The 13562-nt window shown below is 48.0% G+C and overlaps 1 protein-coding gene across 1 annotated transcript in view; it reads right to left on the reverse strand.

Moving 5' to 3' along the window:
- ADAMTS3 (ADAM metallopeptidase with thrombospondin type 1 motif 3) overlaps positions 1 to 12325 on the reverse strand; it is a 56131-nt gene extending 43806 nt beyond the window's left edge. Inside the window, exons 1-3 of the mRNA XM_014884939.2 lie at positions 12257 to 12325; positions 11446 to 11473; positions 5290 to 5666 (exon numbers count right to left, since the gene is read on the reverse strand). Coding sequence (XP_014740425.2) covers positions 5290 to 5666; positions 11446 to 11473; positions 12257 to 12325 — 474 coding nt within the window. The remainder of the gene's footprint in view (positions 1 to 5289; positions 5667 to 11445; positions 11474 to 12256) is intronic.
- Positions 12326 to 13562: the final 1237 nt, after the last annotated feature.

Here is a 13562-nt window from a genome sequence, read left to right on the forward strand (position 1 = left end):
CACACACTTCCCCACAGGTGACATGTGGAGGCAGGACATGGATGAGGAATGACAGCCCAGTCTGCACTCTGTGTGTGTTATCAAGAGTCCACACCAGTTATACAATCTGGGATTTATCACTAAAACTATAAAAAAGGGCTGTACTTAGTCACTTTAATAAGCTTATGCTATTTTATCAACTCTAAGCTGTGAGCCTCCAGGAATCAAAAAATTGAAGAAGCGTCTGCTGTTTTGGAAACAAAGAGGGGAAAATCCAGAAAGGAAATTCTTTGCCCAAGAGCCCTAAAAGCAGTATTTTGTGAAAATGCATCACCAGGACTACAAGGTGTGATTAAATAACAGCTACAAAAGACATATCCAGAGCAGCACCCAAGCACCAGCCCTTTATTCCAGACTATTTTTAACCACATCCTGACTGATCTGGAACAGCAGTTTCAGCCCCTAAATACATTGATTAAAAGGGAGGGATTACATGTAAACCTGTGCTTTGCTGTACAGAAGGATTTTTCAACATGAGAAATAAACGATAAATAAAAGTCTGAAGCTCTGGCAATCAAAGCAGAGATTTTTTATGCAGTCTCCAGGCAGGCTCTCTCTAACTGCCTGTTCCTAAACTCCTTCCTAGAGGATGCTCTCCTCACCTCACCCACACTGTCAAGTTTCTGAATTTACCTTCAAGTATTGTCTCCAATCTAAAGACAGGAAAAAAGAGATTAATAACAACCTTAGTCTTCTGAGCACCATATTTTCCACTCACGGCTTTGTACCACATGCACATTTTGCCCAGCCTGGGGTAGTTGTTAAGTTCACAGCTCAGGTGTTCTGGGCTATTCCTGCTGAGTGTTCCAGAGAGGCCCCATAGGGATGTGTCCTCCTTTCCTAGGAGGCACCTTAGATGACATCACAGGTCACTCAGATGCCAGCCTGAACTCACTGCATCTCTCCTCAGCTTGGAGGGAGAGCAATTCTGCAGAATGGTCACAACACATAATTTTTAAGGCCCAAAGTCTGTGTTTGAAGGGAGGCAGGAGAGAGAGGAGGAAACACAAGGGCTTGGAAATGAGGCAAACCTATCATTAGATCAAATCTGGCCCTGTTAGAAGAATTTATAAAAACTAACAAAAATTAATAAATGGAGCTTGAGCAACCATCTGCATAAACTTTGACTATGCTCCATGAAGTAATGGTGAAGTACTTGCTTGCTCTGAGTGATAATTTCAGGCAGAAGCAAACCAGGCATATAAAAGAATTTCTAGACTTTATCATTTTACACTGTAGTGACACCTGACTTCTGTCCCCATCGCCTCCCTTCTCCATCAGTGCTCCTCCCCTCTGTGTTTTACTCAGGAAGCCCCAAGTCCTGAACAAAGGAATGCATTTTCCCCACTTTCTGGAGTTGCTGAACTTGGAGAAATCCTCTTTACTGGGGAATAAATGGCTGAGGAGGCTGCATTAGCGTGTGGGAAGTGCTGCAGAGCCGAGAGGTGACAGGGATGGAGTCCAGCTGCCGCCCATCACACCCAGCTCCTCATGCTGCCAAGTACAGGCAAATGCCAGTGCTGAGGGCAGGCACAGCAGGTCAGGGGAGTTCATGGCAAGGAGGGAATTACTGTGGGAAGAGCAGCAAGGCATGGGAGCAGGAATATCAGCGAGTTAAATCAGCCTCAAACACTGCTGCCACCTGCCCCGAGCAGCCAGAGCCGCTTCCATCTCCCCAGGGCTTCTTCTGCTCTCCTGCTGCTCTGCCCTCCCAGAAAGCCCTGGATGACCAAACATCCCCTCGACCACAGCCCCCAGCTTGGACTGGAAGAAAGCTCCAGGCCCAAGGGGACAGTCCCAGTCCCAATCCCAATCCCAAACTCAGCAAGAGTTTCCCATATTTCTCAAGTTCTACAACCAGATGCTCTGCAGCAATTCAAGCGTTTATGTCCAAAATGCTATTCCAGTACACTGGGATAAAACACCATCAGCTCCTAGAAAGATGCCCTGAAACTCCTTGGATCCCATATGCCCCAACTCCTACAGATTTTTAAAGCTTTTCCTGAACCAAGTTTAAAGCCTGTCCAATTATCTCTAGTCTGAGATACTCCAGCCTGTATTTCCAAAAGATTTGCCAAAGGAAAGAAGCTGTGAACATGCACAGACATGTTTCTTCACGTCTCCATATCCTTGGAAAAAGGGATGGCAATAAGCAAGTGAGGAATAATCTGTCACAAATGACAGATCTAAGCACATTTGGGTATTTTTTTATCCTTGAGGGTTGGTCTGTCTTCCAGGATTTCCCTGGTTTGGCAGCTGAACACTACAAGGCAGGCAGATTCCTGAGCACCTTCCACTTGCAAACAGCTGTACTTCAAACAACTGTATGCTGCCCCGGGGCTTGAAGGCCATGGAATTTCAATACACAAAAATACTCCAAATCATTTCCAACAAACAAAAAAGAAGTCACATTTTACTTGGCATCTGAAGTCCAAGATTAAAGGTTCATTGTACTGGACCCAGCCGTTTCATTTGAAACGAGCAAGGTTAATGCTCTAGGAGGAACAGAAACCAGCACTGCCACTCGGCATTGCAGGGCTGGGAGCATAAACCACAGCTCACACACAGAGACACCACTGCAGAAACACGGTTCAGAGTGCAAGCAGAAGCTAAAGGCATCACACACCAACACCTGCTGGGAGTTTGCTGCAAAGGCAGGAAGTTAACTGAGAAACCGAGATGATTATCTATACACTAACAGGTAAAAGTGCTTTAAGCCACTGTTTCTAAATGTTAGGCTTGCTGCCTTCTCTCTATTGACAATCTAAACCACTTGCAGTGTTTTCTTGAGGCTGGTACCTTCCACTCCTGACAGATTCTGACAGTCAATATTGTTGTTTAGGCCAAACAACAGCAGAAATACACAGCAGAAACCTGTGGAGGCACCAGCGTTGTGACAGGCAGTGAAGGAGACAAGAGGCAGCTCCTCTGTGACTAATGAAGGGCTCTCCTGCCATGACAAGTGCAGGCACATGCATGGGGGTTTTTAAACAAACAGCGTCATTTCCAAGGGACATTAAGCAGATGTGAAGATAGGAATTTGCAGAACTGATGGCAGACAGACAACTTCCACTGCAAAAGTAGATATGTAAACTATTTCAAAACAAAAGTGTTCAAGTATTTGGGGGTTTAAATATAAGTTTAGATTCAGGAAGAGACCGTGTGCAAAATCTTACTTTACTACTGCAAATGCCAATTATTCCACATATTTACTATCAAACAACCAAAACTGAGCACCAAATGCTCTTTTTCTCTTTCTTACAATATCAAACCTCTTCTACAAGCATTGTGCAAACTGCTACCCTGGTGATTCCCTTCACTTTCTCTCGAGCTGGATACTCTGGAGAGTGTCTAAATTCCTTTGAAGTCAAAAATAAATCTTTCCAGCACACACATGCCCCTAGAATTTCTCACTCTTGTTCCAGTTTCTGTTAAGCCATATTATCTCACTGTTCACGTCTTTAGGATACACTGAGGATCAGATATTCTAGCTGGCTTGAGACACACATAGTACAGCAACAGAGGGGCCAGAGAAGGCAACTGCAAGTTCCTTTTGCTATCCTGGGAGATACTGGAAGGAAAAAAAACTATAAAATAAATCTTCAGGATTATTGATTTCTTTCACACTCACATGATTAGAGCTCCAAGAGATGTTAAAACAGCAAAGCTCAAGATGAACAGAGAGACAAGAGTGACCCAGGAGCATTTACAAAGAAAAAGTCCATGTTCTCCTGCTCCAGTCCCCAAAACCATGGAAAGCACATGGGATGTTATGGGAAAAGAAGGACACATTCCACTATTCCAAGTTGCTCCAAGCCCCATTGAACCTGGCCTTGAATATTTGCAGTGATGGGGCAGCCACAGCTTCCCTGTGCCAGCTCCTCACCATGTTCAGCATTGTATTTCTTCCCAATATCCCATCCAACCCTGTCCTCTGTCACTGTGAAGCCACTCTCCCTCCAAAAGTCCCCCTCTGGCTTTGTTTACCTGAAAACACACCACAGGCAGCTTGGCAGCCACATGGCAATCTGTGACAGAGCTCCTCTCCTTCATCTAATTCCATTTAATCCAATTTCTTGTCTTCACGTGCTGTCTCTACACAACAACTTCATTCAGGCTTTCTGCCAAAATCCAGCTGCCAGTCCCAGGGTCTCATTCATCAGAATGATTCTACTGGAATCTGTATCTACTCAGCAGGGGTCTGCTTGGCCTTTGTAAACACTGGCAAGAGATTCTCCTAAAAAACCCACCAAAACCCCCAAAATACACCAAACTGACGTAAGTTATCACCTCTGATGCAACCACTACCAGTATTTCCTTTCTCTAAGCAAGGGAATTCAAGGATTTTGAGCCATTTCTGCACATTTCTGCATTACTCCCACAGTGACTGCTGCTGCTGTGGAGGTGGGAGCTTTCCCAAATTACGACCTCGTGGCAGCTACGGGAAGTGAGAAACCCACTTCCAAGAAAGGATGCTTGTTACAGACTTTTTCATATGACTCCTGTCCCAAACAGCAGGGGGTAACCACGACATTGATCTCCCTGGATGTCACAGGTGTGTTCCACCAGGGCTCCTGTGCCTTATGGAGCACAAGGTGGGGATTGTTGGCTTTCCCTGCTGCCTGAGCCAATCAAGGAATGGTGTGTGGGCTCCAGGTATGCCCAGCCTTTCATTCTGGGATTTGAGCATCTGCTCAGCCACAGGGAAACCTGCGTGTTTGCAGACAGATGGGAAAGAAATCCATTACAGAACCACTCAGTTCTCATATGACACCTCCTGATGAAACTAAAGTGCATCTAAGAGAACAAAAAGCATGATCTCTTTATAAATGAACCCTTTAAAACTTAATGCTGCTATTCTTGGACAACAGGGCAGCCCATCATTTTGGTACCTGAGAAGCAAAGAGGGACGATTTGGACACCAAATTCTAAATTCGGTTAACAAAAGGTCACCTTTTAAGTCTGAAAACGTCTTATTAATTTCTCTGTTTGTAACACCTCATGCAAATAAAAAAGGAAACCCAACAACGTGTAGGTTTGAGCTCTCTCTCTCTCACACCTGAGACAATAAGAACTTTGCATATCAACCTCAGAGAAATTATCCCCAAGTAAAGCAGCAGGGCATTCATATTTTCCAAGGGATTTAAGAAACCAAGTTGTGTAAATGACATCGTTAGGAAGGCGCGGTTCAGAGCAGAAGCTGTGCACAGAGTGTGACAGGAGACACGAGCACCACGGCAGCAGCCTTACCAGCCCATCGCAGTTGCTGATGGCCACGGCGGCTCCGGGGATGTCCGTGATGTCCCCCACGTAGGCGCAGTTTGTCCACAGGGGCTCTCTCTTCCATGCGCGGGTCGCGTTTCCCCCACGGCCCGCGGAGTCCTCGTACCACTCCACCACGGCGCCGGGAGCCACCAGGCGGGCGTTGGGCCGCAGGCGGAGCTGCAGGTCCCTGCCGAAGGCGGTGACATTGAAGTAGAGCTGCCGGGGGCCGCGCGGCGCCTCCCGCGCCCAGCGCCGCGGGTGACTCGCCCTCGCCGACACCACGTGCGACACGTAGCTGCCATCTGCACTGGTGCTGATGGGAATCACCAGCCCATACGGCCTCGGAATGCTCCTTCGGAGGTCTGCCAGGAAACACAACAAAAAAACCAAACTCAAATAAGGACGAGAGCACGCAACGAGCCCCAAGACTGAAGGACCTCTCTGCCTCACACCTCCCCTTCCAAAAAGCCCAGTTTAGGATTCCTGCTTGAGCTACTAACATGGGGAAAGGTAAGGCACACGTCACTGCTCCTTCTTTTATCACAGCATTACAAAATGGTCTGGGTTGGAAGGTCCATCCAGTTCCAAACCTGCTGCCATGGGGGTAGACACCACCCTCCACTGGCCCAGGCTGCTCCAAGCCCCGTCCATTCTGGCCTTGGACACTTCCAGGGATGGGGCAGCCACAGCTTCTGTGGGCACCCTGTGCCAGGGCCTCACCGTGCTCACGTGGAAGAAATTTCTTCCTATCAATTGCTATTATAAAAATGATTTTCCTAAAGCTTACAGAGAAAAGCCTGAAATATTCACTGAAATTTATCTGGGGAGTTTGCTGTGGGTTTCAGGCTTGCTCAACAGCCCCAGGAGAGGAATGGACCCTTCTGAATTCTCCTCTAAGAAATGCCACACAGTTCTGCTGTACACCTGACACAGAATTTGCTTCTGTGTCAGGAGTTCTATCAAGCTTTTGAAAATGAAGCGCCAAGTTTGGTTATAAGCACAGTTTGCATACAGATGTCTCATGAAATAGAAATAAGGAAAAAATCCAGGGGATCACATGTGGCTGCTAAATTAATCCATTTCAGCCCTGGTAAAGGCAGTAACTTTTCCCATTACACGTCCCCCTATCTAGCAACTTGCTATTTCCTCTAAGTAACAGAGATGAAAACCAATGAGAGAACCTAATTATTAAAAAACCCAACACAGATCTGCACAAATTTGACCCTAAATCTTGCACTTTAGTGCAGCTCAGAGAAGCCATACTGTTGGTAATCTTGGAGAAGCTCAATGGCACAGTTAACCCTCAGTTAAGGCAACATGTCTTCAAGTAATTTCACACCACTGGAAAACAAATCCATTCAAGTGAGTTTATCTTTTCAGTGTAATCTGTAATCTGGCAGCAATCAGGATATTCAGTGTCCAGTTTTCAGGCTGTAAGGGAAGGGCCAGTTCAAGCTGTAAGCCACACTGCTGCTCTGAATGCTCACAAGCATAAGCCTGTGTTTTTCACTGCTTGAGAGTTAAAAAGACATCTTGTTTAAAAGAAGTTATTCCCTACTCCCTTCTTCCTGGGAGAGCTGGTGAAAGTGGAATCAGAATGATATTACTGACACTTGAAAAGCTTCAGGATGGGATAGCTCTGGTGTTAGTGCCAAATGCCACTGAGAATTCCTCAAATAAATATACTTAATTAAGTGAGCTCAATTTCACCTGCTCCCAGGGTGGATCACACTTGATATGAGAATTAATAGAGGAAAAGCTCAGTAGCCAGTTCCTCTCTCCTGGTAGCAAGGGCTGCTGGTTTTAAGAGACTCACGTTTTCAACAAGTAACTTCAGTAGGAAAATGTTCCTAATGGCTTCATGGAACTGCTTTTAATATTCTTTCAGCCAGTTACTGAGGAATCTGACAGAAAAACAGTGTTTGGTACTAGAAGGATGCACACATGTAAATTCTGGCACTATTAATATCTTACTATACAAATACTATATCCTAGGAATGTGAAAAGTAATTTCTAAGCCCACATCCTACAGCCAGCAGCCACAGAGTGGGTTGCAGCAGCAGCCAACTCCACCTATTTTGCCATACACCCACAAGATCAGGTTCTAAAACTGGCATCCTAATTAGGCCATTATCCTTAGGATAGTTCCCATTTAAAACACTGGGAATTCTGAGCTAGGATTGTTAATCTGTCTCCTTAGAGATGGGACCAAATTAAAACTCTAAAGTCATTTTTATTAATTAGACACCAGGCCGTGCCCAGGAGACAGAGCTGCTGGGTTGTACATTCTAACTGGGTCAAAGTAAAAACACAGAACCTCACATTCCCAGTGCTTCAACACTGGGATTTCATTCCCAGGCTGACATTCTGCCTTCTACCTTGCTAGGATTCCTTGTGGCTTCTTTTCTTTCTTCTTTAAAGCAGGACGTTCAGTGCCAGAGACCACAGTCTGGTGATCGAATTCTGTGCTCACCACACGACTGAGAAACTGCTCTGGACATCTTGCAGCAGAATTCCCACACTTCCACAGGCTGGGGGAAAAAAACCCGGCTACTTTGCTAATAAGAGCAGCCAGCCAGCCCCAAGAAGAAGGGAACAAAGGCTGGAAAATAAGAACTGTCAAGGTTTTGAGTCAGCGAAAGCCTTTTCCAGAGTCTGTAAATGCTGAGCTAGAAGAGGAAATGCCTTTTGTTCAAAGGCAATTAAAATTAAATGGGACATGACTGAATCCCAAAGACATCTGAACTCCTCTGCTGACTTACATTACCCTTTTTCCATGAACTGCACGCTCTGAGGAAATGCTATCCCAGCTGTAGGTGCTCCCTTTCCTAAGCTAAAATTTCAGAGTTGATCTGCTCTGCTAATTCAAAGCTGACAGGGCTGATCAGAGCAAGAGGAAAAGCACTTAAGTGTAAATTTTCTTCATTTTTTAAAAAAATCTGGCCTTAAAACGCTGCTCCAGTTGCACAATGTTTAGGTTGAAAGGAAGCACTTAAGAAGGAAGATCACATCCTTTCATTGTGTGCCAAAACATAATTAGCTAGAGAATGCCTCTGAAGAGAGCTGTCTGGGCTTTCTTTCTCCTCAAAGACTCGTGAAACTGCAGAATTAACACCACTGCCTCACAAGAGTTGTCTCTGCACCGTATAACAGCTGTGGTCAAGGAAGTTCGAAAATCCTACACTTTTTTTTATCACCTACATTTGGAAAAATAGGATCTTTTATGCACAAGACTGTGTGAAAGACACTGATCAAAAATCATTCAGCTGGTTGTCCACAGCAGAATGCCAAATGCCTGAACATCCACTTGAGAAGATTTCAAAGGCACAGTCTATGTGTAAATCAGTGGCAGCAGTGGGAAAGGAAGAATTTCTCCAAGCTCAAATTATTTTTCTACGTCTAAACCAAACTACCCAAGAAAAGAAATGTGGGGGACTCCTGGTAACATCCCATGCACGTGGCCCCTGCACGGGGTCCTCGTGCTGAGTCCCAGGACATTCCATAAGGGCACAATGGGATGATGAGCAATCCCAGCAATCCGGGAAACCAGAGCTTCCCCACTGGAAGATGTGTTTGATGTGGCTCGAGGGTCAGGAAGCTCAGATACTTCAGTAAAAGGACTGGATCTAAGGTGACATCTCCAGAGCATCACCGAGGAGTTTTCTGCCTGGAATTCACAACCAAACTGCTGGATGGCAGAGAGACATCCAGCTCTGCAGTGGAAGCACTGGAGAAAAAAAACAATTACCTGCTTCTATAGGGATGAAGAGGACAGCATTTCCACCAAGAGACTGTGCCATGCTCTGGGAGATCACACTTCTGGCCCGCAGATAAGCACAGTGGGATGAGCACAGAGCTGCTCTGGTCACTTAGCAAGGTGATGCTTAAGAGAAGATGGTGTAGAGACAATTGGACATGCCCAGCAGGGGTTTTGTCACCACCCTTTTCTGCTTCATTGTTGGCTGGCCGTTTCCAGAAACAACAGAGCAGTTTTGGTCCCTCTCGACAACCTGGGTCACCACAGAACTACCATTTGCTCTCTGTTTGGCTGCCTTTAGGTGGCAGGAATGCTCAGAAAGAGAAGACAAGAAAAGAGGACAGATTCCTTGAGAATTCCCATTCAGCTCTGCACCTGAAAAATAGATGAGGCTGCATGGGATCTGGACATTGTAAGCTGGATGAATGAAAGCAAGGGACTGCAAGGAGAGAGGCTGATGTGGGACACCTCTCTGGTGTCCTCATTCCTCTACTTCACTGCCACCTGGCCCAGGGATACAGAAACGGTCGATTTGGTGGTTTTTGCAGCCTCTGCACAGGTCCAGGTGTTTTGCAGGTGCTTCCTGCAGGCAGTGGGGCCCAGCACAGTTGTGTCACAGGTTTCTTCCAGAAGTGGCACTGAGCAGGGACAGAGCTCTGCTGCGTGGGAGGCGAAGGTGCAGCACAGCATCAGCACCTTCAGGCTGAGTGACACACAACAACTTTCTCCTGACAGCTCCCAGACACTGCAGCACATTGTGCATGAACGCAGGTAATTAAGTGTGCTAACTTACTATCCCTGTACTGCAGCCTGTGATGATATTTAACAAAAATAAACCCCTAGGTGCTTTAATTTCCCTAGGTAACTTTTCAGGCTAGAAGAAAAGATCAGCTGCTGACAGCAGCCAGCCCTGGGCCAACTCAAAATACACACAAGCAATGCAAAGCAACACTTTGTGGGGACTCAGAAGTAGGACAGTGCATTTGCAAGCAATTCCAATGCAGGTTTTACTTCCAAGGCTTTACAGCTCTCAACTGGGCAGGCCATAGTTTGAAGTTGTGGCTGCCCCATCCCTGGAGTGGGGCCAGGCTGGAAGGGGCTGGGAGCAACTGGGACAGTGAAAGACGTCGTTGCCCATGGCGGGAGGTTTGGAATGAGATGAACGAGTCCCTCCCAATCCAAACCATTTTAGGATTCTTTGGTTCTGCACTTTTTGAATCAGAATTTACAGGATCAAGTTCAGCCCCAAATGTTCCTGACTACAGCAGTGCCAGGGCTGTGGAAGAAAGGAAGACATTAAAGGACAAAAAGTTGTTTTCCAGATTCAGGAATTTTGCCTGATGTACTGCATAATTTAAAAGACACATTCCTATATAGCTTATGGTTTCTGAAATTCAAATACAATCCATTTCTCATGGAGAGGACTAGAAATAAAAGACAGGATCAGCATACCACTGGAAAAAACCTCTGTTTGCCAATTAGCTTTAAATGTGCCTCACAGTCTCTGTTCCCACTATTCAGTGATCATGGTGGAAACCAACCTAAGCCCAGAAGCTTGCAGTGCCAGAGAAGTGAAGCTGAGACAAGTCCTCCAAAATTCACAGAAATGCCTGAAATTCTTTTCTGAACAAAAGCTGAACCAAAACCTCAGGGCTGGAGGTCCAACAGCAGCTGGAAGCAGAACTGCCTGGGGTCCATTCCACTGGAATGGGAGAGCACCAGAGAGCACTTGTGTGCAGGGACACACACTCAGTACTGGGATGGTAAAAGACCCATTTCACTGGCTAAGGGAAGGAGCACACAGACTGGCATTCCCTGCCACTAATGCCCTGGCAATGCCACTTCCACATCCTTCCCCCACCTCTTCCATCCTGTGCAGCACCCAATTACCTGTTACTCTAAATGAACACAGATCTCCTGAAACTTAACCTGTAGGTGTATCTTCCCAATTACAGGAAGCTCCCTGTCTCTGAGAAGAGTCCCAGAGGCTGAAGTCTCAGTAAGAAGCGCCCCATGAGCACACAAAGGCACATTTCCCTTCAGCTCCCTCATGTGCCACTGACCCTGAACTCGCTGCACAACACCTTCTTAGCCAGGTCTATCAGTTCACGAGGCAACAGTGACCAGCTACAGATTTTATAACTCTGATTGGTTTGTATTTCAGAAGGGAAGCACAGACACGTAAAGATGCAAAACCGCAGCACGAGAGGGCATGCAAATTCAAGCCATGCCACGTCACTGCAACTACAAACGCTCCTGGGTGGCAGTGGTGGGGGATGCACAGGGAATGCTTGCCTGCATACAGATCATTTCTCCAGAAATAATTAGTCTTTGAGCTAACTTCTTCTGTTTTGATAGCAGGAATAATGGCTAAAAAGACTTACCTATTTGGATCTGCTGTTCTTTACCAGCCTGCAGAAGAGAAAAGAAACACATGCACGAAGTTGTTAGTGTAATTACTATGCAATGGGGGATGGCAGAAGGCTGAAAAATCACTTCTGGTCTGTGCTGCGCTATTTTATATATTTCTGCATTTGGTTTCCAGGGATAGCAGTTCTTCCTTAACTGAATAAACAGCTGCTCCCATCAATATACTAACGGAGTCCATAGCAAGTTTAACACAAATAGAGCTGCTAAGCAATCCTGATTCTGAATGACCCGTTCTGTACATTGTGACACTGTGCCAAAAACTAAGTTCGGTGGCCAAAGCGGGGATTTAACAGCAGGAAAGCGATGAGCTCCAAGAAGCACAGGAGCTGGGGCAGAGAGGAGGCAGTGAGCTGACAGCGCTTTGTATCTAGCCTAGAAAATGAGAAAGCCAACTGGACCACAGCGACCACAGGGACGTGGCAGTGATCCAATACTATGGTCAGCTCAATGCCAGCTTGGTGCTTGCTCTTGCCAGCCTTAGGGGACCGAGGGGCATAGGATGCAGAGGGAAAGGACCCAGGGGCTGCCGCTGCAGAGTCCAGCCCGGTCCAGGGATGCCGTGTCCAGTTCCAGGCTGCCTGGATACAGCGGTCTGCAGCACAGCAGAGAGCGGAGAGCCCCCCGCCCATCTCAGCCTCTCCTCGCCCCGGGCCGGTACCGCCCGCAGAGCCCGGGGCAGCGGGGCCCGGGGAGGACCCCACGGGACAGCGCGGAGGGAAGGGTCGGGCAGGGTCCCCGCGCTCCGTCCCTCTCTCTCTCACTCACCTGCCGGCCGGGCGCAGCGCGGGCCCCCAGGAGCGCGGCTGCCACTAGCCAGAGGGGCAGGAGCACCATCCCGAGCCGGCCGCCCGCGCCCCGGCCCCGGCCGCGCTCCGCCCGCTCCCTCCTCCTGCCGCTGCCTTCCCTGCCTCCGGCGGCGGCTCCCGGGGCCGGGGCCGGCTGGGCGGGCGGAGAGGCGGCGGGTCCCCCGCGCCGCCTGTTGCTGTGCGCCCGCCGCGACCCGCGGCGCTGATAAACCCGCGGCAGCTCCGCCTCCGGCCGAGCCGGCGCTCCACGTCAGGCACGGCCCGGCCCGCCGGGGAACCGCCGGGGAACCCGCCCGGCTCCGCGCACCGACACACCGAGGCACAAACCCTATGTCTGTGCTCCAGCTGCATCCTCGGTGCTCCCTGCCCTTGCTCCGTGCGCCTGAAATCCACCGAGAAACAACTTTCCTGTCCGTCCGTCCATGCATCCCTCCCACCATCACCGCCTGCATCACACCCCGGCAGGGACTGTCGTAGCAGCTCCCCAACCCAAGACCACATCCTCAAGCGTCCATATTTCCCATTAACTGTAACACTTACAGTCTTAAAATCCCAGAACGGTCTAGCTTGGAAGGGACCTTAAAGCTCATCTCATTCCAACCCCCTGCCACGGGGGCCACTGGACTGGGTTGCTCCAAGCCCCATCCAACCTGGCCTTGAACACTCCCAGAGATGGGGCAGCCACAGCTTCCCTGGGCAGCCTGTGCCAGGAGCTCACCATTCTCATGGTAAGAAAAAACTTCTTCCCTGCATCTAAGCTAAACTGATGCTCGTTCAGTTTAAAACCATCATCCCGTGTCCCATCTCCACAGCTCCCAAGGGTCCCACAAGACTGGAGTCTGACCACAAAGTAATTTCTCTCCCCACCAGCTGGGAGCTCAGTACACCACACAAAAGGAAATGGTGCCTGGCTGAGCAGAACCCAAAATCCACTTGCACAGCACTTCCCACAGACAGAAATCTGCACAAACACACTCTGTACACCTTCATTTCCCCAGGAGATGTTATGCAGTTGAAGTTGTGAGTAACCAGTTGGTAACAGATCCCACTGGGGCATCCCCAAGAGGCAAGCAACTTTCCAGGAGGCAAAGATCAACCACCCTGACATGCCTGCACTCCAGCAGTGTTCAAGTGAGGACTGCATTTTTTCAGGGTCAGAATTAGCCAGTGTTATAAACATCTGGATCCCAATTTAAAATCCAATTTAAAACCATTTTGTTGTACCTTGTGCATTACTGCTCCTGTGAAACATCACAGCCAACCAA

The sequence above is a fragment of the Sturnus vulgaris genome, chromosome 4 (assembly GCF_052056855.1).
Source record: "Sturnus vulgaris isolate bStuVul1 chromosome 4, bStuVul1.hap1, whole genome shotgun sequence".
NCBI lineage: Eukaryota > Metazoa > Chordata > Aves > Passeriformes > Sturnidae > Sturnus > Sturnus vulgaris.